Raw genomic sequence first — 25,159 nt, forward strand, 5'->3', positions numbered from 1 at the left:
AAATTAAACATGGCATGATTTCCTGGCCCTCCTTGAATTGCTCCTTCTACCTTTCTCCTGCTCCTTCCTCTACTTCTTCTTTCCTTCTTCCATTCACGTCTCTCCCTCAATTTCAGTCTTCAACATGGCTCCTTCCACCCCCGTCTACATTGTCTCGGCCGCCAGAACCCCTGTTGGCCAGTTCTTGGGGTGAGTAGAGAGCCCCGCCATGCTTCAATGCTCAACAATTCTAACCAGCCCTTTCTTTGTATAGCTCTCTTTCCAGCCTCAGCGCCACCCAACTCGGTGCCCACGCCATCAAGCATGCCATTCAGAGAGCTGGTGTCCAGCCCGAGTCCGTCGAGGAGGTCATCTTCGGCAACGTCCTCTCTGCCGGTCTTGGTCAGAACCCTGCCCGCCAGTGCGCTCTCGGTGCCGGCATTCCCAACTCGGTCGTCTGCACCACCGTCAACAAGGTCTGCGCATCCGCCACCAAGGCCATCATTCTCGGTGCCCAGACCATCATGACTGGCGGTGCCGACATCGTCGTTGCTGGTGGTACCGAGTCCATGTCCAACGCTCCCCACTACCTTCCCAACATGCGCACCGGCGCTAAGTTCGGCAACCAGTCTCTCGTTGACGCTGTCCTGAAAGACGGTCTCACTGATGCCTACGAGGACCAGCACATGGGTCTCGCCGGCGAGGCCTGCGCCGAGGAGCACGGTTTCAACAGAGAGTCCCAGGATGACTACTGCATTAGATCCTACAAGAAGGCTCAAAAGGCCCAGGAGAGTGGCTGGTTCGGTGAGGAGATTGCTCCTGTCGAGGTCAGCGGTGGCAGAGGCAAGCCCAATGTTGTCATTGACAAGGACGACGAGCCCAAGAACTTCAACGAGGCCAAGACCAAGACTCTCAGACCCTCTTTCAAGCCCAAGGATGGCACTGTTACCGCTGCCAACGCCTCTCCTCTCTCCGACGGTGCTGCTGCCGTCGTTCTCGTTTCCGAGGCCAAGCTCAAGGAGCTCGGCCTGAAGCCCATTGCTAAGATCCTGGGTTGGGGTGAGGCTGCTCACGAGCCTGCCAAGTTCACCACCGCTCCCTCTCTCGCCATGCCTAAGGCTCTCAAGCACGCCGGTATCAAGCAGGAGGATGTTGATGCTTTCGAGATCAACGAGGCTTTCAGTGTTGTCGCTCTTGCCAACATGAAGCTTCTCGGAATCAGCGAGGATAAGGTCAACCTCCACGGTGGTGCCGTTGCCCTCGGCCACCCTCTCGGCGCAAGTGGTGCCAGAATCGTTGTCACTCTCCTTGGTGTCCTCAGAGAGAACAAGGGCAAGATCGGTGCTGTTGGTATCTGCAACGGTGGTGGTGGTGCCAGCGCCTTGGTCGTCGAGTCATTGCAATAGATGCGTTATGTCTGTTTGTTTCTTGTTACGAAAAGTCATAGATATCCCCAGTTAAGCGCTTTTAATCATGCCCATGAAGGCACATTTACATTTTCTACCATGCTATCTAGCACGTGATTTCGCTCGAGTTAGAACACGGCGATGAGAGACGATGTATAGCTTCAAGTCGAGGTTGAACTGTTGAGGTTTCGAGCACGGGAAGGTGTTTCGGACTTCGGCTTCGGGCTCGTTGCTTCAGCTGGAGCTTTCCATGATGCGTCCTTTTCCAACGACAACATTCCAACACAAGACAACTATTCAAATCAGAAGGACTACCACATATTCATCATGACTACCGAACAGAGCAGACCATGGCATGCCGATTTCCCAGAGCCCAAGGCCGAAGCGGCCATCATGCCTCGAAACCGTGTGATGCAGATGCTTTCATTACGAGGAGTGGCAAGTTTGCTCATAATCGATCTTAGGAGGATGGATTTCGAAGGCGGATGTCTACGTGGCAGTTTGAATATCCCTGCTCAGGGATTCTGGTGGAATCGAGGAATGCTGTAAGTTCACATCGTCTCTCGTTCAGAGTATTAATAACACCCTCCGGCAGTTACGAGTTGGCCTACAAGGCAGATATCGAGTGGGTCGTATTCACTTGTGAGTATCCGTATTCTGTAATCAAGCTTCTGATCTGATTGTTATTGCGACAGGTGGTTCCTCGAATGGCAGAGCACCTCGTTGTGCTGCATGGTAAGAATTTTGTGTAGTATTGCCCAAGGACTCTCATACTGATTGATGCAGGTTCAAGGAATTCATCGACGCAGCTGGAGACGAGCAGATGCAGTCAATGGTACTCGAAGGAGGCGTCAAAGGTTGGGTGAAGAGTGGTCCACAGTTCACACGTCTCATGGATGGCTACAAGGAACCATACTGGCAAGATCTCTTCGCCCAGGAAGAAGCCAAGAAGTCAGCAGCCCAAGAAGCCGACAAGAGCTCGGTTGGCCAGGGAGACGTGACGAAGTGAGCATGATTATGAGGTGATGACGACGAGGCATTCGCTGTTCTTACGAACCATGCGTTGTACATGATTGTATATCAGAGCTATCAGAACCCTACGGATAGTCGTACAGACAACCTTGACCCCCAGACCCTTCGGAGGCTCAAAACCGAGACATTCAGGCTGTGCAACAGGAACAATCCTCCGGGAAACCCGTCGTCGTTCGCTTCTTTTATCCCCGTTAGCGCAGCAACTGGGCTGGCTGACATGGAGACCACTTCCCATGAGACCGTTGTGTCTTACGGCGAGCAATCATCAAACGGCTTTTTTTTCCTTCGCAAGACCCATGTCGGGAGGGCAACCCCTTACCGGTTCATATCCTACAAGCATCTGAGCGTACGCAGTGCCGACGATCCATGTCAATGGATAACCTTTGGAAATCGATTGTGGCAAGCCAAATCTACTGCCGTCCGTGGGCATGTGGTAAAGTCAGATAGAGGAAGATGGAGAAAAGCTCCATGACGTGCTGTAGGACTTTGTCTCCCAGGCAATACCATTGAGAAGTCTCATCGATCGCCTTGTCACCTTCGTATCTTCTTGGAATTTTTTGGCGTGCAGACATGGTATACGAGGCAGGAGGTGAATTCAGCCCCTGGCAGAGACATCAGCTTGGTCGATTGGCTGCAGACCGAAATTGTGCCTGCCAAGTGTGGTGGGGTCGCTCGATTTGCTCAACGACAATCCACACCTCTTGCATTTTTTTCTTGAACACAACCATGAGCACGATAATACCTAACAAATGTCAATTGATCATCTGAGTTGATGTAACTCTGGATAAGCGGCAAACATTTTGTCACACGAAGAATCGAGCTCTGCGCCTGTCACTTTCTGACAGCTCGGAGTAGGCACCAGCATGCATCACCAGTATACAGTATACAGTTCATTCACGAGCTGAGAGGCGAACGCGCATGCTAAAACCGTTTGGAGTATTACGAAGATGCCTCTTGAACAGACCGCCAAGTAGACCACCTCCATGGTAGTTATCAGGGCCACGCCCGGTCTGCGTTGAAGCCGTTTGAACGGCCGCAATAAACAGTCCTCAAACCCTCCCAAAGGGGCCAGCCTATCTTACTATGCCGTCGATGAGGCGGTCTCTTTTCGCAGCTACTCATTGCTATATATGTGCTGAGGCACTTCCATGTTGTAGGCTTCTTTTTTTCGTGCGCAATCATTCTTTTACAATTGCACCATGCACTCGTTCACAAACATGCCACTCATTCCCTTTTTGTTCAGTCTTTTTTCGTTCGTCAACTTGAGCATAGCTGGCTATGTTCTCAAGGATGACTACAACTCTGCATCATTTTTCAACATGTTTGACTTCTTTACAGAAGCGGACCCAACCCATGGTTTCGTCCAGTATATTGACCAGGGCTCAGCATGGAACACCGGCCTCATCAGCAACTCGAACGGGAAGGTCTACATTGGAGTCGATCACACCAATGTCCAACCCAACGGACGTCCCAGTATCCGTTTGACTAGCAAAGCAGCCTACAACTCCGGCAGTCTTGTCATCCTTGACCTCGACCACATGCCTGGTAACTCTTGCGGTTCCTGGCCTGCGTACTGGATGGTTGGACCTAGCTGGCCTAACGGTGGTGAGATCGATATCATCGAGGGTGTGAACACGCAAAATCACAATGCCATGACATTGCACACGGCAGACGGCTGTTCCATCTACGACAATGGCAACTTCACTGGATCTCTTTACTCCGATGACTGTTACGTCAACGCAGCGGACCAGACCAACAACCTCGGTTGCCAAATCTCCACGAGTCAATACAACACCTATGGTGATGGGTTCAACAATGTTGGAGGTGGTGTCTATGCCATGGAGTGGACCGACGAAGCGATCAGCATCTGGTTCTTCCAGCGTGGTACCATTCCTTCCAACATCCAAAGTGGCAACCCCAGCCCGGATGCTTCTTGGGGCAGACCACTCTCCCAATTCACAGGCTGCTGTGATATCCCCGAATTTTTCTCGGACAATCAGATTGTTTTCGATGTGACCTTCTGTGGCGACTGGGCCGGCAGCGTCTGGAGCAGCGACTCTACGTGTTCTGCTCTGAGCGGCTCCTGCACTGACTACGTCGCCAACAACCCTCAGGCATTCTCCAATGCTTATTGGTCCATCAACTCTCTGCAAGTCTTCGAGCAGACTGCAAAATCTTCTGGAAAGGTTGCACTGCCCGCATTCTGTAATAATAATACCCCAACATCAACTGAGACGTCTATTAGTAGTGCTAGCACAATATCGACGGAGACGGTGCCTGCTGAGACTACCTCGACCGTGTCATCTACTGTAAGCACGACGGCTACAGTAGAGACATCGTCAACGCAAACCTCTTCGAGCGAAACCACGTCATCGACCGCCGAACCCTCGTCGACTTCCGAGAGCTCGTCAAGTACCGAGAGCTCGTCGACTGACAAGACCTCAACGACCGCTGCAAGCTCATCAAGCTCATCGATGACCGAATCCTCGTCAACGACAGAGAACTCTTCGATGTCACAGAGCTCATCAAGTGATAGTACTTCGTCTACTGCAGACACCTCGTCCACCGCGCAGAGCTCATCGAGCGACAAGACCTCGTCATCCGCTGCTAAGACGTCTTCGGCTGCCCAAACATCGTCCCAAGCCGCGTCGACCGCTCAAGCTTCATCGACGCCTCAACAGTCGAGTGCAAAGATGTCCAGTGTTGATACGTCCCCCACGCCTGCATCGACTGCAGAGACGGCGGCCACGACAAGCTCGACACAGTCACTGCCTCAAATGACAAATGTAGTGACTACACTAGTATTAGCAGTGGCTGCTGATGCGACATCAACGCAATGGACTACTGTTGTCACGACAATCCGCAGAGCGGTGTCGGTAACCATGGCTGCAGCCGATTCAAGTGCTACCGTGCAGCCGACGCCTGTCGAGAACAGCCAGACAACGCCTGCCGCAAACGTTGAAACGACGCCCACTGCGCAAGCGACGGTGGCCGAGACGACTGTTCTCACGACCTACGTGCAGGCTGTCTCTGCCGACGCCACAACGACGCTATGGGTGACCATCACGACGAGCCTTGAACGAGCAATCACCAACGCGCCCGCTCTTGCAGACACGACTACGACCGAATGGTCGACTCTCGAATACACGGTCGCTCCTGATGTCTACACGACACAATGGACGACCATCACAAGTACCGTCAACTACCAAAAGGCGAGACGCACCGCTCTACCCGAAAGCTTGATGCTGGGAGGAAGCGAGTCGGCGGCGTCACAAACAACACGCATCGAAGCACAACCCAGCCCTAGCAGGCGCTGGCTCCCAAGATATTGGGGCCGAGCACGCATTTGAAGATTTTACGAAGGAACCAAAATGGATACCAGATTTAGATAATGTTTTTGTTTCCTTATTTTTCTCGAGAAGAAAGGGCCTGTAGGAGGATACTATGGCCAGGACTTATATAGACCATTAGGTAGAAAAGCTGGCTGGACTGGCGAGACCGAAAATGTAATACCATTTTTCAAGATAAATCCATTGCGTCCTCATCGTCATCCATGTCATCCGTGTCATTCGTGTCTTCATCCAGGCCATAGTCTGGAGAGTCGTAGCCATGGGCAGTCTCGATCTGCTCTTCTGGAGGATGCCCGTCTGCGCGGGTCGGCGAGGAAGGAGGATTGGCAGTGGCCTTTTCCTTTGCGCGTTGGCGGGCCTCGAGTATGGCCTTTCGTACATTGTCTTGCTCGACAGGCACAGACAACGAAGGTGGCAGGTTGTAGAGGACGAGTTCTTGATTCGAGTCTTTCTTCTCTCCGATCAGGATGTGTCTTGGTATAGTGTTGAACTTCTTTTCAATGTCCGGGAGGAAGATGAGCTTCTCTTCGTCGGATTCAATGTCTGCGAGTTCATCGTCGAGGTTGTGGATGTATACACGGTCCTTCGTATCGTCTAGCTGCATGTGCTCTTCGAGGGGAGGAGGTTGAGAGAGGCCGCTCTGGAGTTGCGGCCTTGAGGAGACGGGAATGTAGAGCTTGTCATGGCCGTTGGCTGTACAGAGGGAGGCCGAGTCAGCATGCGGTATAGAGGAAGCGGCGAGAGGGGTGCAAGATACCTAGATTGAGTAAATTGAAGCGTTTGGCAAAGCGATGGTCATCATCGAACGAGTCGTCTGCTGTGCGCTTGAGGCCCCTCAGTGAGCTCGTGGGTGTCGCAGTGGAAGCTAGAGCTAGAGCTGGAGCTGGAGCTGTCGCAGTTTCTCGGTCTCGGTCCATGACCTCCGCGCTGGTCGTGTTCATCCCGCATCACCACCGCCTTTGTCTAGACCTGCGATAGTTCGAGCAAGTGATCGGGAATTAATCGCAATCGTCTGTGAAGAAACGCGCACTCCTTGGAAGTGAAGAAGCGTGGATGATCACGAGCTTGTCCAACTGTTGCCGACGTGGGTTGACTCACGTTCAAAATCCACCTCAGCTGGCTCGGAGAACATTCTCGCAGCTCCCATACAACTCCTTTCGCGCAACACACTCAACCACACGCGCGCTCAACATGGCTGACACAAACACCGAGCACCAGTGGAATGCTGTCAAGGTGCGCAGCACTTTTATTGACTATTTCGTCAAGAAGAGAGGCCACACGTTTGGTATGCCACTTCGGAGGTCTTTGTTTCGCCGCAACCCGCAGCTCACACCAGCACAGTGCCTTCCTCTTCCGTCGTGCCCCACTCGGACCCGACTCTTCTCTTCGCCAATGCTGGAATGAACCAGTACAAGTCTATCTTCCTTGGAACTGTTGATCCCTCATCTGATTTCGCCTCGCTCAAGCGTGCCACAAATTCTCAAAAGGCAAGCCAAGACTTTTTATACAGGCCAACAACATGCTAACATGCGAAACAGTGTATTCGCGCCGGTGGAAAGCACAATGTATTTCCATGTCAATCCTTTTTCAATTGCTTTTCTGATCACATCTAGGACCTGGACGATGTCGGCAAGGACTCTTACCATCACGTGCGTTGCAGTTATCAGATCAATCAATAAACAGACCCACTGACAAGCTGATGCAGACATTCTTCGAGATGTTGGGTAACTGGAGTTTCGGCGACTACTTCAAGAAGGAGGCTATTGCCTGGTCATGGGAACTCCTGACCAAGGAGTACGGCCTCAACCCCGACAGAATGTACGTCACCTACTTCGAGGGTGACAAGGCAAGTGGCCTCGAGCCCGATCTTGAAGCCAAGGAGCTCTGGCTGTCCGTCGGTGTCCCCGAGGACCACATTCTTTCTGGAAACATGAAGGACAACTTCTGGGAGATGGGTGACCAGGGCCCGTGCGGTCCTTGCAGTGAGATTCACTACGACAGAATTGGCGGTCGTAACGCTGCCCACCTCGTCAACATGGACGACCCCAACGTCCTGGAGATCTGGAACAACGTCTTCATTCAGTACAACCGCGAGTCTGACAAGTCTCTACGCCCCCTCCCTGCAAAATCCATCGACACAGGCATGGGCTTTGAAAGATTGGTTGGATCTATGACTCTGCGTATAAGAAAAGTGCTGACTTTTGACACTAGGTGTCGATTCTTGCCGACGTTCCTAGCAACTGTATGTCTTCCGCCAACATTTTGCGGGGTCGATGCTGACTTCTCAATAAGATGATACCGATGTGTTCAGCCCTCTGTTTGACCGCATTCAGGAGATTACTGGTGTCCGCAAGTACGAGGGCAAGTTCGGCAGCGAGGATGCTGATGGTATCGACACTGCCTACCGTGTCGTTGCTGACCACGTGAGGCTACTCACTTTTGCCATCTCTGACGGTGGAATCCCCAACAATATGGGCCGCGGTTACGTTGTCCGCCGAGTCTTGCGTAGAGGTGCCCGCTACGCTCGCAAGTACCTGAACACCGAGATTGGTAGCTTCTTCTCAAAGATTGTTCCCACTCTCGTTGCCCAGATGGGCGACATGTTCCCCGAGATCAAGAAGAAGGAGCAGGATGTCAAGGAGATCCTCGACGAGGAGGAGCTTTCATTCGCCAAGACCCTTGACCGTGGTGAGGCCATGTTCGAGAAGTATGCTCAGCAGTGCAAGGAAAACAACACAAAGTCCCTTTCCGGTTCTGATGTCTGGCGTCTTTACGATACCTACGGTTTCCCTGTCGATCTTACTCAGCTCATGGCTGAAGAGCGTGGCCTTACCATCAACGAGGAAGAGGTCAACGAAGCTCAGGCCAGGGCTAAGGAGGCCAGTAAGGGTGAGAAGAAGGCTGGCGCCGATCTGGTGAAGCTTGATGTCCACGACCTTGGTAAGTTGGACGGCATGACCGAAGTTACCAAGACCGACGACGAACCCAAGTTCGGTCGCGGTAACATCACCTCTGAAGTCAAGGCCATCTACTACAACAGGCAATTCCTCTCGAGCACCTCCGAGATTCCTGAGGGCGAGCAGTTCGGTGTCATCCTCGACAAGACCAACTTTTACGCCGAGCAGGGTGGTCAGGAGAACGACACTGGCAAGATTCTGATTGATGGCGAGGCCGAGTTGGACGTCCAGAACGTTCAGAGCTACGGTGGTTACATCCTCCACACTGGTTACATGACTTACGGCACTTTCAAGACTGGCGACTCCGTCATTTGCGAGTACGATGAGCTCCGCAGACACCCCATCCGCAACAACCACACTGGTACTCACATCCTCAACTTCGCTCTTCGCGCAGTCCTCGGTGACGATATTAACCAGAAGGGTTCGCTTGTCGCTCCCGAGAAGCTTCGTTTCGATTTCAGCCACAAGGCTGCTGTTTCGGACAAGGAGCTGCAGGAGGTCGAGAACAAGAGCACATCTTACATCCGCCAGAACAGCCCTGTCTACTCATTGGAGGTACCACTCGCTACCGCCAGAAACATCAAGGGTGTCCGCGCTGTTTTCGGTGAGACCTACCCTGACCCCGTCCGCGTCGTCAGTGTTGGTGTGCCCGTTGAGCAGCTTCTCGAGGACGTCCACAACCCCGAGTGGGAGAACGTCAGTGTCGAGTTCTGTGGTGGTACCCACGTTGACAAGACTGGTGAGATCAAGGAATTGATCATCCTCGAGGAGGGCGGTATTGCCAAGGGTATTCGCCGTATCATTGCCGTCACTGGTCAGGCTGCCCACGAGGTCCAGAGAGTAGCCCAAGAGTTCTCAGACGAGCTCGCTCTCTTGGAGAAGATGTCTTACAGCCCTCAGAAGGAGCAGAAGGCCAAGCAGTTGCAGGTCCAGCTCAACCAGTTGACCATCTCTGCCGTTACCAAGACTCAACTGAAGGAGCGCTTCGCCAAGGTTGCAAAGGTGAGTTTACCAGATTGCTGATGTGAAAAACTGAATACTGACTCTATACAGGCCAACCTTGACCAGCAAAAGGCATTCCTCAAGGCCGAGAACAAGGCCGTCACCGACACAATCGCCAAGCACTTCACCGAGAACCCCGAGTCGAAGCGCCTGGTCGTCCGTGTCCCCATCTCCGCCAACTCAAAGGCCATCAGCGAGGCCATCAAGACCATCAGCTCAAAGCAAAAGGACAAGACCATCTACCTCATCGCCGCCGATGAGTCCGAGGGCAAGGTCGTCCACGGCTGCCACGTCTCCGCCGAGGCCAAGGAGAAGGGTGCCGATGCTCCCGCTTGGGCCAACGAGATCGCTGGTGTTCTCGGTGGAAAGGCTGGTGGCAAGGGCGCCACTTCCCTTGGACAGGGTACTCAGCCTGAGAATGTTGATCAGGCTGTCGAGCTCGCCACCAAGTACCTTGAGAAGCTTGGTCTGTAAGGAGAGGAAGATGCTGAACAGTGTACTGGCTTCAGACTCGCATCCGAAAAACATAGTTGTATGCTAGTAGATGACGAGAAATGCAAGAAATTTGATATGTAAGCTGTTTTCTCCTATTCTCGTGAACAAAATGCTTGACAAGTGGTCACATCAGAGTGAATGGTCTGAGTTATGTGTTTCGTGTCTATCTAAAGAACGGTGTTAGACCATGAACTCACATGCTCTTTCCTACATTTTTGCTCTTACTCCTTCGGTCAATCTTGCGTTTACATGCTTCTTTCGCACCCCCTTTACGTCAATTACAAACATCCTCCCTAATCCACGCCTCTTCCCCTCTCTTCCAACCAATGCTTCCTCTTTGGGACTCCCTGTGGTGCAGAACCTTTTATCTCTACTCTAGGAATGGTTGTGCTTGCTCGGTTTTCCAGACTGATTGAGAAGAGGGATAGTCGGGTTGGTGAATGCTTGAGTAGAGGAGGGTGGACTTGGTATAATAGCTCGCAGGAGGAAGGGAAACGCTGCGGTACCTTCGTGTGATAAGCTATTTTGGGATTAATGAGAGGGGGATCAGGAGTCGTGTTTGTCTTTATATTTGTCACTGTAGTGGTTTGATGGTCGGGTCGGTGTATGTTTGTGTCAGATGGGCATTGCGATGCTATATAGAGTTTTGGCATGAGTGGTTATTGCTGTACTTTCGCGGGCAACGTTTACTTGAGGGTTTGATAAGAGATGGTGTCGAGTTTTATGTTTCCATTGCTGCAGTTTCCTAGAGCCGGATGTAGATGTGTTCTAGGGGCGAAGTTTGTCTGCAGCATTTCGGTTCGAAAGTTGTAATTGTATTCTCATATCCTATCCTTCTCTATGATCACTTAGGAGACTGACAAGAAGGGATCCTAAGTGTATTTGTGTTCCGTGCTGTAATCAATCAGAGCCATTTTTTATCTCCTCTTCCATACGCGCTTTGGAATACCACGTCGAAGTGCAAGAAGTTTTCTGCACAGGTTGGCGTGTTTATCGAGATACCTTCCGGATGAGACTAGAAGTGACGCCCCCATCGGAAACACTCTCGTCGTTTGACAGATCTTCAAGACCCTGCCACTGGTCGTGAGAGCCCATCGAGTGAGGGTGACCCTGCCTTAATGACATACCTTCTACTATCGCATGTACCTTCCCAATCCTAATCACGCACAGCATGTCACCATCCTACACCATTTTCCCCCGATCCATCAGGCACACAAGAGGCCAAAAAAGTAAATCTTGCTATGCCCAGATGTAAATGTACCTTTGTACCTCTTTTTCTCCACTGCATCGTTCTATAAATACATGCGTGCAAACAAGCGAGATTCTTCGGCATGGTTTTGACTGCTTTGCTCGCCTGCCTGGATTACAAAGCCGCAACACGGGTTTTGATTTTTTTTGCGAGAATAAGGCCGACGGTGGAAACACGCACACGCGAGACAGGTTTTCTTCTCTCATGAGCAGGGGGAGTCGGAATGAAGATGTTCGTCTGATAGACCGAATTCTTCTACTTCGGGTGAATGGGTACGGGAGAGTGAGGTAGCTATTCAAGCTAGATCTACAATGCCGAAGGTTGGTGATGGTGGTGGTGGTGGTGGCTGAAAATATGCGGATGCAGATGCAGATGCAATGCAAACTGCACGACCGTTGCGTGTGATAAAAATCCTTTTGCATATGCTCGACATCCGCATCACGTCAAAAAGAGTTTTGGTTTTATTTTTCCGCTTGTCTTGTGGTTTCGGTCATGACGGAGTGGTATCCAAAGCCCGTAGGCCGATTGTTGATAAGCTTGGTGTTCTTGAGCAATCGGTGGTTGGAACGTTTGAGACTGACATGCTTTGGACTGACAGGTTGCGTATCTCACCGTATCCACTTTGATTTGCATGGGGTACGTATGCGGAGACCCACCATGTCTCTGATTGAACTGCAGGTGTAAGATGAGATGGAAGCATGGTCGCAAGGGTGAAGAGATGGTGCCTCGTGTCACAAAACATCAGTAGAAAGTGAAGTCACAAAGTCACAAGCTGGGTGGAAAGAGAGACAAAGAATAAGTTTGAAGAGTCATTATTGGTAGTCTAGTAGCTCATTATAATTACAATTTTATAACAGTCTTTTTGAAATATCGACAGGAATTCTCAAGACAAGAGAAGAGAGCAAGGGAACTGTTTAGTAACCGAGCATGTACTTGACCCAGCCGGCGGCATCGTCGGTGTAGCGGTCGAAGTAGTTGAGGTGGTTGTCAACAGTGAATGGTCCTGGGCCTGCAGCTGCGCATACAGGATCGGCCTGGTCACAGTAGGATCTCAGGACACCGGCGAACTTGTTCATGCGGGCAAGAGAGTCGGGAGAGCGAGGGTCGTTGGAGCTGACGGAAGAGCCGTTGAGGACATTGTAGGACTGGTCGGCAACGTGTCTGTTGTCGCCGAAGATAAGAGCGGCACCGATCTTGTTACCGGGGCTGGTAGAGGGGTCAAGTCCAGGGTTGAGGCCGGCGCAGATGTCAGCACCACCAAGGATATCACCAGCAATGTTGGCACCCTGAGAGTAACCAGTCAAGACGAGCTTGGAAGCAGGGCACTTGTTGGCGTATGCGGTCATCTGATCAATGCCGTTCTTGTCACCCTCGCTGACGGCAGTGCAGTAGTCGCTGCCTTCGGCGTTGTAGTATAGAATGTCCTCGTAATCGCAAGAATCGAGACCGTAGCAGATTGCACCAGCAAGCTTGCCTTGACGACCAGGGTAAGGCTCGTTCCAGCCCTTGGAAAGGAAGATGTGAACGTCCTTGCATGAAGGGTCGGTGTTGCCGGCTTGGGAAGGCTGAGGAGCGGCAACAGAGGTGGGTTGTGCGGGTGCAGGTGCGGCAGAAGTAGCAGCTGGTGTAGCAGTAGGAGCATTCACCTGCCACGAAAACACCTCTCCTGCGAACGACGCGGTTATCCACTGGCCACCTGCGTTGTTGGCAGCGGCGGATGATGAAGCAGCAGCAGCAACAGAACTGGGGATAGCAGTGGGGGCGGCAGTTGGGGCTGGGGCACCGAACCAGTTGTTCTCCCAGGAAACTGTCTGGCCGTCTATAACCGCGGTGACCATGTCACGCTTCTGAAGGGCAGCAGGAGCAGCTGAAACCGAAGAGGCAGCCAGCAGGGCTGAAAGTAGTGTTACTGATCGGGGAGACATTTTGGATGATTTTTGTGTGGCTGGTCCCGTTGTAGTCGTTTGTATCGCTGGATAGGAAGGAATAGATGTTGAAACAATGATAACAGAAGGGCATGAGCAGGTTATATATGCCACAGCCATCCGGCTACATCTGGATCGCCTAGACGGAGCATATCACTCCATGATGCGGGTGTCGTAAGAGGTCCGCGCTCGTGAACACCTACAGTATTGCCAAGGTTGATACGAGATGGATCCAGCGTACTTCCCAGCCATGGCAGCCACCCAAGGACTGATCATGTGGTGCCGGAACCGAAGAGTCGAGGGGCAAGTTGCTATCCAAGGCCATGTCCAAGGCCTTCCTCCGCTAACACTTTGCTAAATTGAGGCCGGTCATCGTCATTTCCCTCGGCAGAAAGAAGCTTATCTCAACTTTCTTGACTCGCGCACGCGAGCCGCATGCCGCCACTCATCCTTCCCTTCACTGTCACCCTCACTTTAACACGAACCTCCTCACCGATCATCCAAAACAGCAGGATCCCACCAAATATAGTGCACTTGTTTCTCCGCTTTTGCTAGCCACTTTGTAGGATGTGGTCTTGAAGACGCGGTTGTGTTCGGGCGAGTATGCTTTCGATGTGTTCAACGCAACCTCGATTCGCGAAAACGCCAGCACGAGTCAACGAGATCCCACGTCGTTGTTGGACTCTGGTCTAGGTCAACGTCAACGCATGTAGATTTGACATGCTGCAGTCATAGAACCCTGATTTGCATCATAAATGAAAGACATTTGCCGCGGACAGGAATAGCGTCGCCTATTCCGAAAAAGCAGTGTGGTGGTAGAGTTCTGCTCTGCATGCCAGCCATTCGCATGGGGCATGCACGATCAGATAAGCAGGCCAGCCACCGTCAATCTGACTCAGTCATATCAGGTCCTGTCGCTTTACGAGAAACATTCGCAGGGGTTCAGATCAACACGAGCCTGAGTGAAATGACTACAATTTAACAAAAACAACTGCTGCAAATAAACAGTGCAACATTTACCTACGCGAGAGAGGGGGATGAGGAAGTCGATACCGAGCACATGCGGTTTTCTTAAAGGTTTCATCGAGAGGATAATTTATGCGCTCTACAATACAACCTGATGCGCTTGGTATGACTTCACAAGATTGAATTCGACAATAATGTTCGGACATATGAAACTGATATAGTTCGAAGTAAGCAAAAATTACCTAGCTAGGGTACTAATTTAACAGCAAACAAGTAGTGGTATAAATACAAACAATTGTTGAACAGATTGAACAAAGGAAATTCGTCGAGGAAAAGCGAAAGGAAACCAGCGCCTGGCTCGAAAAACAGAACAGAAAGCAGAAAAGGAAGCTTCGTCCAAAGATAAACAGTTAGTCAGAAGCAAGAAGACCCCCCGATCCCTTGCTCTTTCCTCCAGAAATTGTTGGTGTAGTTTCCTCCTCTTTGCTTGTCTTCTCTCTTCATCGCCCGGTCGGGTTCAGTATTACAACATCAAATCTTGTGGTGTTTTTTCTTCTCTACTTCTTGCCGAACATGCCGCCAACGATGGGCAGGCTGCTGGCACCACCGCCGCTCTTCTTCTTCTTGTCCTTGCCGCCCAGACCGAGAGAGCTGGCAACACTGCCGAGACCAAGGCCACCGAGCAGCTTGTCGATACCTAGGCCACCGAGCAGTCCGTTGACAAGACCACCCAGTCCGAGACCGTTGAGCAACTGTCCAACCAGACCCAAGACACCAGTCAGCAAGAGACCGACGGCAGCAAGAATCTGGAACAGAGGCTGGGTCATCAATCCCCAGAGAGGGTTGAGCTTCTTCTTGGCGTGAGGCATGTCGTTGATGCGCTTCTTTGCGTTGTCGATGGTGGTAGTGACGGTGGTGGTCAACTCCTTGAGAGTATCGGCAAGGCGGTACTCCTCGGGAGTGGCCTCCTTGGTGCCGGCACGACCCTTGGCTTGAGCAGCGATGCGACCGTCGGGGTCGAGGCCACGCAGGGAGCCGTTGCACTCTTGCAAAATACGACCAGCCTCTTCGATAAGAGGTTGCACTTTGTTGACCAAATCTTCCTCGTCCAACTCTTCACGTGGGGTACGGTCGGCGGCTTCGATGTGCTGTAAAGAAAAGGCGGGTCAGTAACTGTTCGAGTCAAGCGATAAAGGTAAGCACTTACATCAGTGATCTGCTTGCAGATGGGCTGAACTCTCTCGAGAGTCTGAGTGCAGATGGCGCCCATCTTCTCAGCAATCTCGCGGTCTTGCTCCTTCTTGCGGCGCTCCTCCTTCTCCTCCTCGGTGAGCTCCTCTTCAGGGATCTCCTCATCTTCGATGATGTTCTCAATGAGAGTAACCTCACCAACCTTGTTGCCGTCGTTGTCGACAACGTATCCATTGTCATCGACCTCGAGGCCGACACAGTGGCCGAGGTCACCGGTGGTGAGTCTGCCCATGACATCTCCGTTCTCGTCACGGACTTCACCCTCCTTGTTGACACGACGACCGGACATGGGGTTGACCTTTCTCTCCTTCTCTTCAGGCTCCCATCTCTCGGCCTTACCAATAAGGTTGCCGTTCTTGTCTTGGATCTCACCGTCCTCGTCGACCTTGTGAGCAACAAGCTTCTTGACATCACCTTCGGTGATGCGACCGACGATACCGCCATCAGGGGTGACAACGTAACCCTCCTTGTTAACGGTGATACCGTCGAAGCCAGCGAAAGGTCCTTCGGACTTGGTGTCGGCGCCCTTTGCGAGCTCAGCCTTGCCAATGACGTTTCCGGCATTGTCCCAGATCTGACCCTGGCCATCAACCTTCTTGCCGACCATGGTAGACGGGTCACCTTCGGAGACACGACCGATGATGGTACCGGAAGAGTCGACGACGTTGCCGGCCTTGTTGACAGTGCAGCCAGCAAGAGCGGAGAGGTCTTCAGCAGTCTGCTCCTCTTCCTCCCAAGGCTCAGCGTGACCCTTGGTGTTTCCGTACTTGTCGCTGATATCACCATCCTCATCAACAGCGAGGCCTACAAGGCGCTTGACGTTGCCTTCGGTGATGATACCGACACGGTCACCCTCGGCGTTCTCGACGTAACCCTCCTTGTTGACGTGGAGGCCCTCGAGTCCAGCGAAAGGACCCTCGGGTCTGGCAACGCGCTCGTTCTCAGGAAGAACCTCGCAACGACCAACAACCTTGCCAGTATCGCCGTGGATCTGACCTTGTTCGTCGCAGCGGCGACCAGCAAGCTCCTTGACGTTACCCTCGACGAGCTTACCAAGAGGAATTCCGTCCTCGTTCACGACGAATCCTTGCTTGTTCAGCTTCTTGCCATCAAGGATAGAGTTGTCGACGGGAGCGGCGTCCTCCTCCTCGTAAGGCTCAGCGTGGCCCTTGGCATTGCCGTACTTGTCGTTGATGTCGCCATCCTCGTCGACGGAGAGGCCAACAAGCTTCTTCACATCGCCCTCAGTGACCTTGCCAACGACGTTGTCCTCGGCATCAACAACGAAACCTTCCTTGTTGACACGAAGACCTTCACGACCAGCGAATGGTCCTTCGGCCTTAGCGACACGCTCGTTCTCAGGGAGAACTTCGCAGTGGCCAACAACCTTGCCAGTGTCGTTGTGAATGTCGCCGTTCTCGTCGCAAAGGCGACCAGCGAGCTCCTTGACATTGCCGTCGATGAGCTTACCAACGGGGATGCCCTTGTCATCAACAACGAAGCCGCTCTTGTTGAGCTTCTTGCCATCGAGCAGAGAGTTGTCGACGGGGCCCTCCTCTTCCTCTTCTTCGAGAGGTTCGGCGTGGCCCTTGACGTTGCCATATCTGTCCATGACATCGCCGTCTTCGTCGACAGCAAGACCAATCAGACGCTTGGAGTTACCCTCGACAATCTCACCAACGATGTTCTCGTCCTCGTCAGCGACCTTGCCATCGGCAACAACGCGGAGACCTTGGAGGCCAGCGAAAGGACCATCGGGCTTGGCCTCACGGTCTTCCTCGGGAATCAACTCGACACGGCCAATAACCTTGCCTTGGTCGTTCCAGATTTGACCCTGGTCATCAAGCTTCTTGCCAGCGAGTTCCTTGGCCTTGCCCTCGACAAGACGAGCGACAGGAACACCCTCGTCGCCAATGACGAAGCCAGCCTTGTTCAGGGTCTTGCCAGCGAGGCTGGAAAGGTCGACGGCTTCCTCTTCAGGCTCAGGCTCCTGCTCGGGGTCTTCGTAGCGCTCGGCGTGACCGACAACGGAACCCTTCTTGTCGAGAATGTCGCCATCCTCATCGACGGCACGACCAACCAGCTTCTTGGCATCACCCTCGGTGATCTGACCAACGCGGTTGCCGTTCTCGTCCTCGACCCAACCATCCTTGACGACGATCAGGCCTTCGAGGCCAGCGAAAGGTGACTCCTCGTCCTCCTCGACGGGAACAGTCTTGGCACGACCAATGACATGACCCTTGTCGTCCCAGAACTGACCTTGGTCGTCGGCCTTGACTCCAGACTTGGAAAGCTTCTTGGCGTCACCTTCAGTAAGTTCACCGACGACGGTGCCGTTGGAGTCGACGATCTTGCCGGCCTTGTTGACAGTCAGACCATCGAGGACGGAAAGAGGAGGCAGGTTGGACTCGGCGTCTTCGGCGGCATCCTCAGCACCCTCCTCGGCATCCTCAGCACCCTCCTGAGCATCCTCGGCGCCTTCTTCGGCGTTTTCAGCACCCTCAGCCGCATCTTCTGCGGCATCTTGAGCGTCCTCGGCCTTGTCGGCAGCTTCTTCAGCTTGCTCGACCTCCTCCTGAGGAATTTCTTGGGGCAGAGCCTTGACACGGCCAATGGTGTTGCCTTCGTCATCAAGAACTTCACCCTTGTCGTTGACCTTCTTGCCAGCGCACTCGCTGAGATCGCCGGAAGTAAGCTCGCCAATCTCCTCACCGTCTTCGTTGAGGATCTTGCCCTTCTTGTTGACCTTCAGGCCCTCGAGAACATCGAGGTCGGGGATCTTGAACTGGGGGCCTTGAGCCTCTTCCTCCTCATCGGCTGGCTCCTCGTCCTCACCCTGCTCCTCATCGGGAACGTTCTCGCCGAGCTCAGCTTGGAGCTCCTTTGTGGCATTCTCGGCAGCCTCGCCAGGGGTGACGGAGACCTTGCCAATGACCTTGCCGTTCTGGTCGAGAACCTCACCGCGGTCGTTGACCTTCTTGCCGGCGCACTCCTTGGGGTCACCCTCAGCGAGCTCACCGATCTCATCACCTTCGTCGTCGAGGATCTTGCCCTTCTTGTTGACCTTTCTGCCATCAAGAATGCGGAGGTCAAGGGGAGGAAGACGTCCACCAAGCTTCTCGGCGGCACCCTCAGCGAGACCGACCTTGCCAAGGACGTTGTCATCGGCATCGACGACCTCACCATCCTCGTTGATCTTGAGATCCTCAGCCTTGAGCTCACCAGACTCGATCTTGCCTCTGAGAGACTCGTTGTCGATCTGGCCAAGGAGCTCGCCTTGGTCGTCGACGACCTCACCAGCATCGTTGAGCTCTCTGCCTTGGAGAGCCTCGATACCGGGAAGCTCATCCTCAATGTCTTGAGCGGCATCCTTGACATCATCAGCGGCGTCATCGACGTGGTCGGCAGCTTCGTCGACCTTGTCAGCGGCCTTGGCAGTGTCATCGGCGTTGTCTTGGGCATCGTCGGCAGCGTCCTGAGCATCATCAGCAGCTTGCTGGATCTGGTCGTAGATGTCCTCGGGAGCATCGGGGTGAACATCGGCGTGGCCAATGACATTGCCATCCTCGTCGATGAACTCGCCGTACTCGTTCAAGGTAGCGTTCATCAGGTCTTCGGGGTTACCGTCGGTGACCTGACCAATGGTATCGCCATCGTCGTTGAAGATGTTACCGGTGGGGTCGCAGGTCAAACCCTTGAAGATGGCAAGGTTGGGCTTCTCAGCATCATCGGTGTCGGGGAGGTCGCCAACGAAGTTCTCGGCGCCCTTGGGCAGTTCGCCCTTGCTCTTCAGGTCACCCATCTGCTTCTTAACCTGCTCAGGAAGAAGCTCGACACGTCCAACGAGATCACCATCATCATCAAGGATCTCGCCATCGTCGCCAATTGGGTATCCAGCGAGGTCTTCAGCGTCACCCTCAGCCAGCTTACCGATAGGGTTGCCGTCTTGGTCGGAGACCATACCGTCCTCTGAGACCTCGAGGCCCTTGAGCACAGAGAGGTCGACAGGAAGGTCGTTGATGTCCTTGATTTCGGGGACTTCGCCATCGGCGGCGTCCTCGGCACTGTCTTTGGCATCTTCGGCAGTGTCCTGGGCGTCCTCGGCGGTCTCACCGGCCTTGTCGGTTGCGTCTTCTGCGGTGCCCTTGGCCTGCTCAGCGCCATCCTCAGCAGTATCCTTGACCTGCTCGGTAGCGTCTTCCGCGGTGTCTTGAGCATCCTCAGTGGCATCTTCGGCAGTGTCCTTGACCTGCTCAGTAGCATCCTCAGCAGTGTCTTGGGCATCCTCGGCGGCATCGCCAACCTTGTCAGTGGCATCACCGGCGGCGTCCTCGACGGTGTCCTTGGCGTCTTCGGCAGTCTCTTCAGCAGAGTCCTTGACGTCTTCAGCGGTGTCTTCGGCAGTGTCCTTGGCGTCTTCAGCAGCATCGGCGGCCTCGTCGGTAGCATCGCCTGCAACCTTCTGAGCGTCGTCGGCAGTGTCTTGGGCACCCTCGGCGGCATCCTCAGCGGTGTCTTCGGCAGTGTCCTTGACGTCTTCTGCGGTCTCCTGAGCGTCCTTGGGAACATCTTGAGCAGCCTTCTTGGGGTCCTGAGCAGCCTTGCCTGCGAGACCAGAGGCCTTGCCGGCGAGACCCTTGGCACCCTTGAGAAGGTTACCGCCGGATTGCTTGCCAGTCTTTTGAGCGTCGTCAGCCACCTTGCCGGTGGTGTCTTGAGCGTCGTCAACCGTGTCGTCGTTATCATCAGCTTCATCACCAGCCTTGACGGTCTTGTCATCGTCGGCAGTGTCTTCGGTGTCTTCAGTGTCGTCATCAGCGGTGTCCTGTGCACCGGCAGCAGTGTCGTTGTCGTTAGAGTCGTCAATTGGTTGAGGAGCTTGCTCCTCGAGCTGGCCCTTGGCGTTGTCTCCAGCCTGGGAGACCTTGCTCAGGGGGCCTTCGTCTTCGTCATCGTCCTCATCATCACCAGCCTGGGTGGATGCGGCTTCAGTGTCGTCCTTCATCTCGACCTTGCTGGGCTCTTCAGCAGCGCCCTCGGCCTTGCTCTTGGCGTCTTCAGCAGTCTTGCCAGCTTTGTCCTGTGCACCTTGCGCGGCCTCGCCGGCTTTTTGTTGCACATCACCGACCTCGGGCTTCTCGGAAGTCTGAGGAACTTCTGGCTGCTTAGCACCCTCGGGGTCGGATGCTTTTCTTGCGCCGGAAGCTGCTTGCTGTCCGAGTTTGGGGGGCTGGCTAGTTTGGCTCTGGGGCTTTCTACCCAACTTGGTGGGTGTCTTGGGAGCGCCACCAGTGGCCTTGCCTGCTGCCGGAGAAGGTGCCATATTCTTCAAAGTACGGATTGTTTTGGGGGTAGGTGAATTAGATTTCGAGCTTGCGGGGGAAGAAGCTCTGTTTGGTGTTGGAGGAAAGGAGTAGTAGGCGTAAGAGGAGGATGAAGAATTGTTGGTCATACAACAATTTGATTAGGTTATTGGGGGGAATGGGGGGAAAATTGATAGAGAAATTGAGACGAGGGAAGGGAGCTTGAAAACATATAAGAGAGCTACCTCGAGCACGGAGCAGGCCTGCACTCCTGTTGGCTGGGACGCTGTCCAAGGAGCTTTGTGACGTATGGAATTGCCAGGTAGGTAGCGCCTCACGGTGGCATCAGCAGGTTTTGCGGCTGGTGAGAGGTCGGGTGGGCTTGCTCTGGAGCTGCGTTTCAACGTCACAGCCACGAAAATATGGAGTGACGGCTGGAGAACCGTGGCTGCATGGTAGCTGTATCGACGATGCGGAGAAGACGGGGCGGTCCATTAGTGGCTTTAGGCGAGGATCGAGGACCTCGAGGGAGCTTTGGGCGGCTGCGGCAGCTCGAGGGAATCAAAGATTCCCGTCCCATCGGCTCGATACAGTGTGTTGTGCGACATGCGCGCCGATGAAGAGAAACACCTTCAGACGGCAACAGCACCGCAACCGCGACCTGTCAACAGTCTCAGAGGTAAGAAGTGCAAGTGTAAGCGTGGATGTTGAAGTGATTGGCGCGCGTCCTCGACGGGTGACGTCTGATATGCATATTCATCCCTGCAAGTACGGCAACGTTGCGTCCGACCAGGGTCTCGGACTGGAGCTATGATGCAGGAAGCTGGAGAGAGCTCGAGAAACTTCTTGAGTGACATGGCAAGCTGCGAACAGCCCAGCCGGTTTGTGGCAACATTGCTCCTTCGCGGAGTTTTTACAGCGCTTGTCATCCAATTCGAAGCCTGGAGTTTGAAGTCATAAAGTTTCGGTAGAGACCCCGACACGTTGGCGAGACCGTTGGAGCCCTGAACAGCAGTTTGTCTCAGATGGTCTTCTGGCGAAGCATGACATCAGAAGCTTTCGATCTCCGTCTGCTTTGACAACCTTCTTCTCCACACGGGTTAATATGGGCAAGGCCGCCCTGAAAATCGTGACGAGGTAAAGCAAAGAAAGCTTCCGAGAGAACCGCAACTTTCATATCTATGCAATCGCATCGACGGGAGGACCTGCAGTAGCATATGAGTATATGAAATAGAAGGGTGTTGATTTTCAGTGTGCGGAAACCAGCTTTGCGACCTTGGAATCTCTGGAGCTGAAGTCTTGTTTTTTGACTTCCGGTATGCGAAATGAGTTGCGGGCGGCGGCTGGACTTGCAAGCGATGGGAAAAGCCTGCCCTCAAGTGGGCAGTGCTGCGCCTCACAGCAGCCACACGTGTAACATCATGGTGCTGATCTCGCACGCGAGGTTGTCCATCAGATCGCCCGCGACCATCGCATGGTTGTTGGTACAACCCTGTTTTGGTATTTCTGGAATATTTCCTCGAGTCCATCTCGTGGAACAATCGCTGATATTATTCCAGCAGATTTGAATGGACGCAGCGCACCTTCAAACACTGAATCGCCACTGTCGAGGTGTGGTGGGGAGCTTTAACTGCCGTTTCCAAAGGTGGATTGTTGGCAGTGGAGACTCCGCAAGTTGATTGAGTTTGTTGGAACCACATGAAAAAAGGAAAGATGTGTCGTGCAAACCTCTAGAAATTCGTGAGATTCGTAAAGTCATGAGTCCTAAAACTAGCCAACCACTTTTACTTCTTTGGCAACAGCGTTGCACAGTTCTACCGTGACACCCGCTCCTGTGAGCACGTCGATCCACAACCGCTGTGTATCGCTCAATCGATCATTCTCACTTTTCACTTCAGCGAACATGACCTCTCCTCCACTGTTGTTGGGATCCTCTTTCCACAAGAAGAGGTCTGGTACACCACCTCCTCTTTGACCATATTCTTGCGCCATGACTTTACACACAGTACTGAGAGCCGCGGGTGGGAAACACTTGGCGATGGACAAGAGGTCCTCCAGCTCGTAGGACCAACTCAGTCCCACTACACAGGTATTCTTCTCGTGGTGATCATCCCAAACTCGTTGAATCAGGTTACTTGCCTCCCCGTTGTTGATCTCGTTCAAGCGTTGATTGATCTCGGATATGCGGGATGGATAGAAGGCATCCGTGTGCAGATCCAAAGGGCAAGTTTGGTAGGGTGTCTGAAAAACATCCGGAATGTAGACGAAGAGGATGTCGTAGAATAGGTAAGCGAACAACGTTCGAACAATACCACCCTCAGCATGATATCCTCGATAGCCGAGCGAGCGGTACTGCGAAAGACACATTGCTTCCACCGAACACTCTCCCTCATTTTCATTCTCGCCAGGATCAATCCAGATGGTCTTGCCTCCTCGTCTCGTCTCGTTCGGCTGCTCCGGCCTTTGTATTCGGGTGCCGTAGAAGACACGCTCTACAGGCTTGGCTAGTCGAACATGGCTGAAGTCGTGCTGCTCTCGCATTGGCACGCGAAGCGCTTTCTCCAGTTTTATGACCCGTTTCTGAAGGTCGTGATGGTACATAAGATGCACAAGACGGTCTTGAAGGCCTTCCTCACAAGTCCGTAGGGCTATGCGCTTCCAGTGCTTCTTCTGAGCGTCTTCTCCGCGGCTTTGGGCTGGCATCAAGGCATGCATGTAGTGTTCTTCTAGTAGAGCCTTTCGCTGATACCAATCGCCGCGCCTCGAGGTGTGAAAGAGTCTCTGTTTCAGAAGCTCTTGGAGGGTATCGTATTCTCGCTTGTGGTCCTTGAACTTTCCCATGACATATGCACCTTTGTGAATGATACGAGTGTAGACCCAGGCGGGAGACAGACGTCGCAAGTAGGCACCCTCACCAGTCATGTATATGCTGTCTTCCTTCTTTTGCTCTTCTTGCAACAATGCTCTCCATCGTGGAAAGATCTCCTCACAGAGATTCAGGATCATCTCCAAATTATCCGGACTCGGTGTGCCGTTGAATTCGAGAATGCTGTCAAGATGATACTGAATCCTCAATGAAGCCTCGAACTCGAGCAGCATAGGTCTGGATGCGAAGATGTTGGACGAGCGACAGACGAGATATTCCGGGAAATTCAAGCGTGAGATCTTCGCAAGAATGATAGTCGTCAAAGACTTCTCTGTCCACATGGTGGATCGATAGAAGACAAGATGGACACGTTCGAACAATCTTCGTGCCGGGTCAGACAATCTGACACAAGGACCTGTCTCTGCCATGATCTTCTCCAGGAAGTGTGTGTCTCGATTTTGTAGAGGGGTGCCTTCTCGACTGTCGTCATCAGGGATAGACAGACTCGACTCTTCCGTGTCTGATCGTTTGAGCGATGACCACCCTAGACCAGCCTGTTTACCACTTGCCTTCCTTAGAGCGTGAAGCAATTCTCTTTTTGTCTTGCCTTGGACCTTTGCATCTCTAGCAAGTGTTTTGAGCTCGTCTAGCAGCAGCAGCGAAGAGGCTTCCTCTAATGTGGTGATGAAGTCTTCGGACTTGTCGGCGAAGGTAAAGGAATGACCAAGTCGAGCATCGTCGGGTTGGTCAAAATCGCGAGGTACGGGAAGGGATTCTACGGTGGGCGGTGGAAGATGGCAAGGGATCTGTAGAGTTTCGACGGCTTTGGGGAGGTCGGAGATATCGCTGTGATAGCCTAGACGGTTGGTACGATGCCAGGCAGATGTCTTGCGAAGGAACAAGCGAACGTAGAGGTATTGAGCCTCGTAGTTCAATTCACGCCAGGTTTCAAATACTTTCTTCTCAGCATCGTCGAATAGATGGCTCTCGTCTTCAAGTACAGTATCGAGAGCAAGGTTGAAGGCATCGACGTAGATTGAACGCTGACCAGGTATCCATTTTGGCCCATCATTCTGAGAATCCGATGAACCGGCGAGACGCGTAGCTTCGTAGGCTAAGATGGCTTCTTTGTCGGTATCAATGGGAGGAAGAGCCGTCTCAAGATCGGTCGTCTTTTGTTGTCCGACATCGACTGGGGCAAGTTCGCCATCGTCTGGCGTTTCTGCTTCTGATCGAGGTTCCTGTTTCAGCCGTTTCGCAGGGCGCTTCGCGTCAGCATCGCTGGCCCCATTTGTCTTGCGGTTGACCATGGCATTGTGCTTGGACAAGCTGCTGTCACGCAGCATTGTTGATCATGGAGGATTGGGGGGGCGAACGC

At 53.1% G+C, this 25,159-nt stretch overlaps 9 protein-coding genes across 9 annotated transcripts; 5 read left to right on the forward strand and 4 right to left on the reverse strand.

Moving 5' to 3' along the window:
- Positions 1-74: 74 nt before the first annotated feature.
- On the forward strand, positions 75-1,475 carry M438DRAFT_347459 (thiolase). The gene is made up of 2 exons (XM_029905912.1): positions 75-189; positions 254-1,475. Exons 1-2 carry the CDS (start codon positions 125-127, stop codon positions 1,383-1,385), a joined length of 1,197 nt encoding a protein of 398 aa, XP_029758378.1. The 5' UTR covers positions 75-124; the 3' UTR covers positions 1,386-1,475.
- A 102-nt stretch (positions 1,476-1,577) lies between these two features.
- M438DRAFT_398690 (uncharacterized protein) lies at positions 1,578-2,713 on the forward strand. Its single transcript, XM_029909376.1, has 4 exons — positions 1,578-1,930; positions 1,981-2,027; positions 2,081-2,120; positions 2,172-2,713. The coding sequence occupies exons 1-4, from the start codon at positions 1,713-1,715 to the stop codon at positions 2,392-2,394; spliced, it is 528 nt and encodes a 175-aa protein (XP_029758379.1). The 5' UTR covers positions 1,578-1,712; the 3' UTR covers positions 2,395-2,713.
- A 939-nt stretch (positions 2,714-3,652) lies between these two features.
- On the forward strand, positions 3,653-4,597 carry M438DRAFT_237133 (endo-1,3(4)-beta-glucanase; the record flags this gene model as incomplete). The annotated part of the gene is made up of 1 exon (XM_029899477.1): positions 3,653-4,597. A coding segment is annotated over one exon (945 nt), but the record flags the coding sequence as incomplete, so codon positions are not given.
- Positions 4,598-5,936: 1,339 nt separating this feature from the next.
- M438DRAFT_337235 (uncharacterized protein) lies at positions 5,937-6,684 on the reverse strand (the record flags this gene model as incomplete). Its single annotated transcript, XM_029903970.1, has 2 exons — positions 5,937-6,460; positions 6,525-6,684. 2 exons carry the CDS (start codon positions 6,682-6,684, stop codon positions 5,937-5,939), a joined length of 684 nt encoding a protein of 227 aa, XP_029758381.1.
- Positions 6,685-6,958: 274 nt separating this feature from the next.
- Positions 6,959-10,246, forward strand: M438DRAFT_398693 (alanyl-tRNA synthetase; the record flags this gene model as incomplete). The annotated part of the gene is made up of 8 exons (XM_029909377.1): positions 6,959-7,052; positions 7,109-7,254; positions 7,306-7,332; positions 7,381-7,416; positions 7,473-7,928; positions 7,979-8,009; positions 8,060-9,726; positions 9,778-10,246. The coding sequence occupies 8 exons, from the start codon at positions 6,959-6,961 to the stop codon at positions 10,198-10,200; spliced, it is 2,880 nt and encodes a 959-aa protein (XP_029758382.1). The 3' UTR covers positions 10,201-10,246.
- Positions 10,247-10,354: 108 nt separating this feature from the next.
- On the forward strand, positions 10,355-10,985 carry M438DRAFT_347462 (uncharacterized protein). Its single transcript, XM_029905913.1, has one exon. It carries the CDS (start codon positions 10,409-10,411, stop codon positions 10,598-10,600), a length of 192 nt encoding a protein of 63 aa, XP_029758383.1. The 5' UTR covers positions 10,355-10,408; the 3' UTR covers positions 10,601-10,985.
- A 1,300-nt stretch (positions 10,986-12,285) lies between these two features.
- M438DRAFT_347465 (alpha/beta-hydrolase) lies at positions 12,286-13,765 on the reverse strand. Its single transcript, XM_029905914.1, has one exon. It carries the CDS (start codon positions 13,393-13,395, stop codon positions 12,385-12,387), a length of 1,011 nt encoding a protein of 336 aa, XP_029758384.1. The 5' UTR covers positions 13,396-13,765; the 3' UTR covers positions 12,286-12,384.
- Positions 13,766-14,918: 1,153 nt separating this feature from the next.
- On the reverse strand, positions 14,919-20,935 carry M438DRAFT_357250 (uncharacterized protein; the record flags this gene model as incomplete). Its single annotated transcript, XM_029907155.1, has 2 exons — positions 14,919-15,509; positions 15,569-20,935. 2 exons carry the CDS (start codon positions 20,933-20,935, stop codon positions 14,919-14,921), a joined length of 5,958 nt encoding a protein of 1,985 aa, XP_029758385.1.
- A 1,523-nt stretch (positions 20,936-22,458) lies between these two features.
- M438DRAFT_347467 (uncharacterized protein) lies at positions 22,459-25,132 on the reverse strand. Its single transcript, XM_029905915.1, has one exon. The coding sequence runs from the start codon at positions 25,125-25,127 to the stop codon at positions 22,686-22,688; it is 2,442 nt and encodes an 813-aa protein (XP_029758386.1). The 5' UTR covers positions 25,128-25,132; the 3' UTR covers positions 22,459-22,685.
- Between the last annotated feature and the right edge of the window lie 27 nt (positions 25,133-25,159).

This window comes from Aureobasidium pullulans (assembly GCF_000721785.1).
Source record: "Aureobasidium pullulans EXF-150 unplaced genomic scaffold scaffold_15, whole genome shotgun sequence".
Taxonomy (NCBI): Eukaryota; Fungi; Ascomycota; class Dothideomycetes; order Dothideales; family Saccotheciaceae; genus Aureobasidium; species Aureobasidium pullulans.

What these genes read in the sequence shown, in the direction of transcription:
- M438DRAFT_347459 (XM_029905912.1), top strand. Translation starts at nt 125, where the DNA reads ATGGCTCCTTCCACCCCCGTCTACATTGTCTCGGCCGCCAGAACCCCT. An exon ending in CCTGTTGGCCAGTTCTTGGG is followed by an intron (nt 190 to 253) that starts GTGAGTAGAGAG and finishes TTCTTTGTATAG; the next exon opens with CTCTCTTTCCAGCCTCAGCG.
- M438DRAFT_398690 (XM_029909376.1), top strand. Translation starts at nt 1,713, where the DNA reads ATGACTACCGAACAGAGCAGACCATGGCATGCCGATTTCCCAGAGCCC. An exon ending in CGAGTGGGTCGTATTCACTT is followed by an intron (nt 2,028 to 2,080) that starts GTGAGTATCCGT and finishes TTATTGCGACAG; the next exon opens with GTGGTTCCTCGAATGGCAGA. An exon ending in GCACCTCGTTGTGCTGCATG is followed by an intron (nt 2,121 to 2,171) that starts GTAAGAATTTTG and finishes TGATTGATGCAG; the next exon opens with GTTCAAGGAATTCATCGACG.
- M438DRAFT_347462 (XM_029905913.1), top strand. Translation starts at nt 10,409, where the DNA reads ATGAACTCACATGCTCTTTCCTACATTTTTGCTCTTACTCCTTCGGTC.
- M438DRAFT_347465 (XM_029905914.1), bottom strand. Translation starts at nt 13,395, where the DNA reads ATGTCTCCCCGATCAGTAACACTACTTTCAGCCCTGCTGGCTGCCTCT.
- M438DRAFT_347467 (XM_029905915.1), bottom strand. Translation starts at nt 25,127, where the DNA reads ATGCTGCGTGACAGCAGCTTGTCCAAGCACAATGCCATGGTCAACCGC.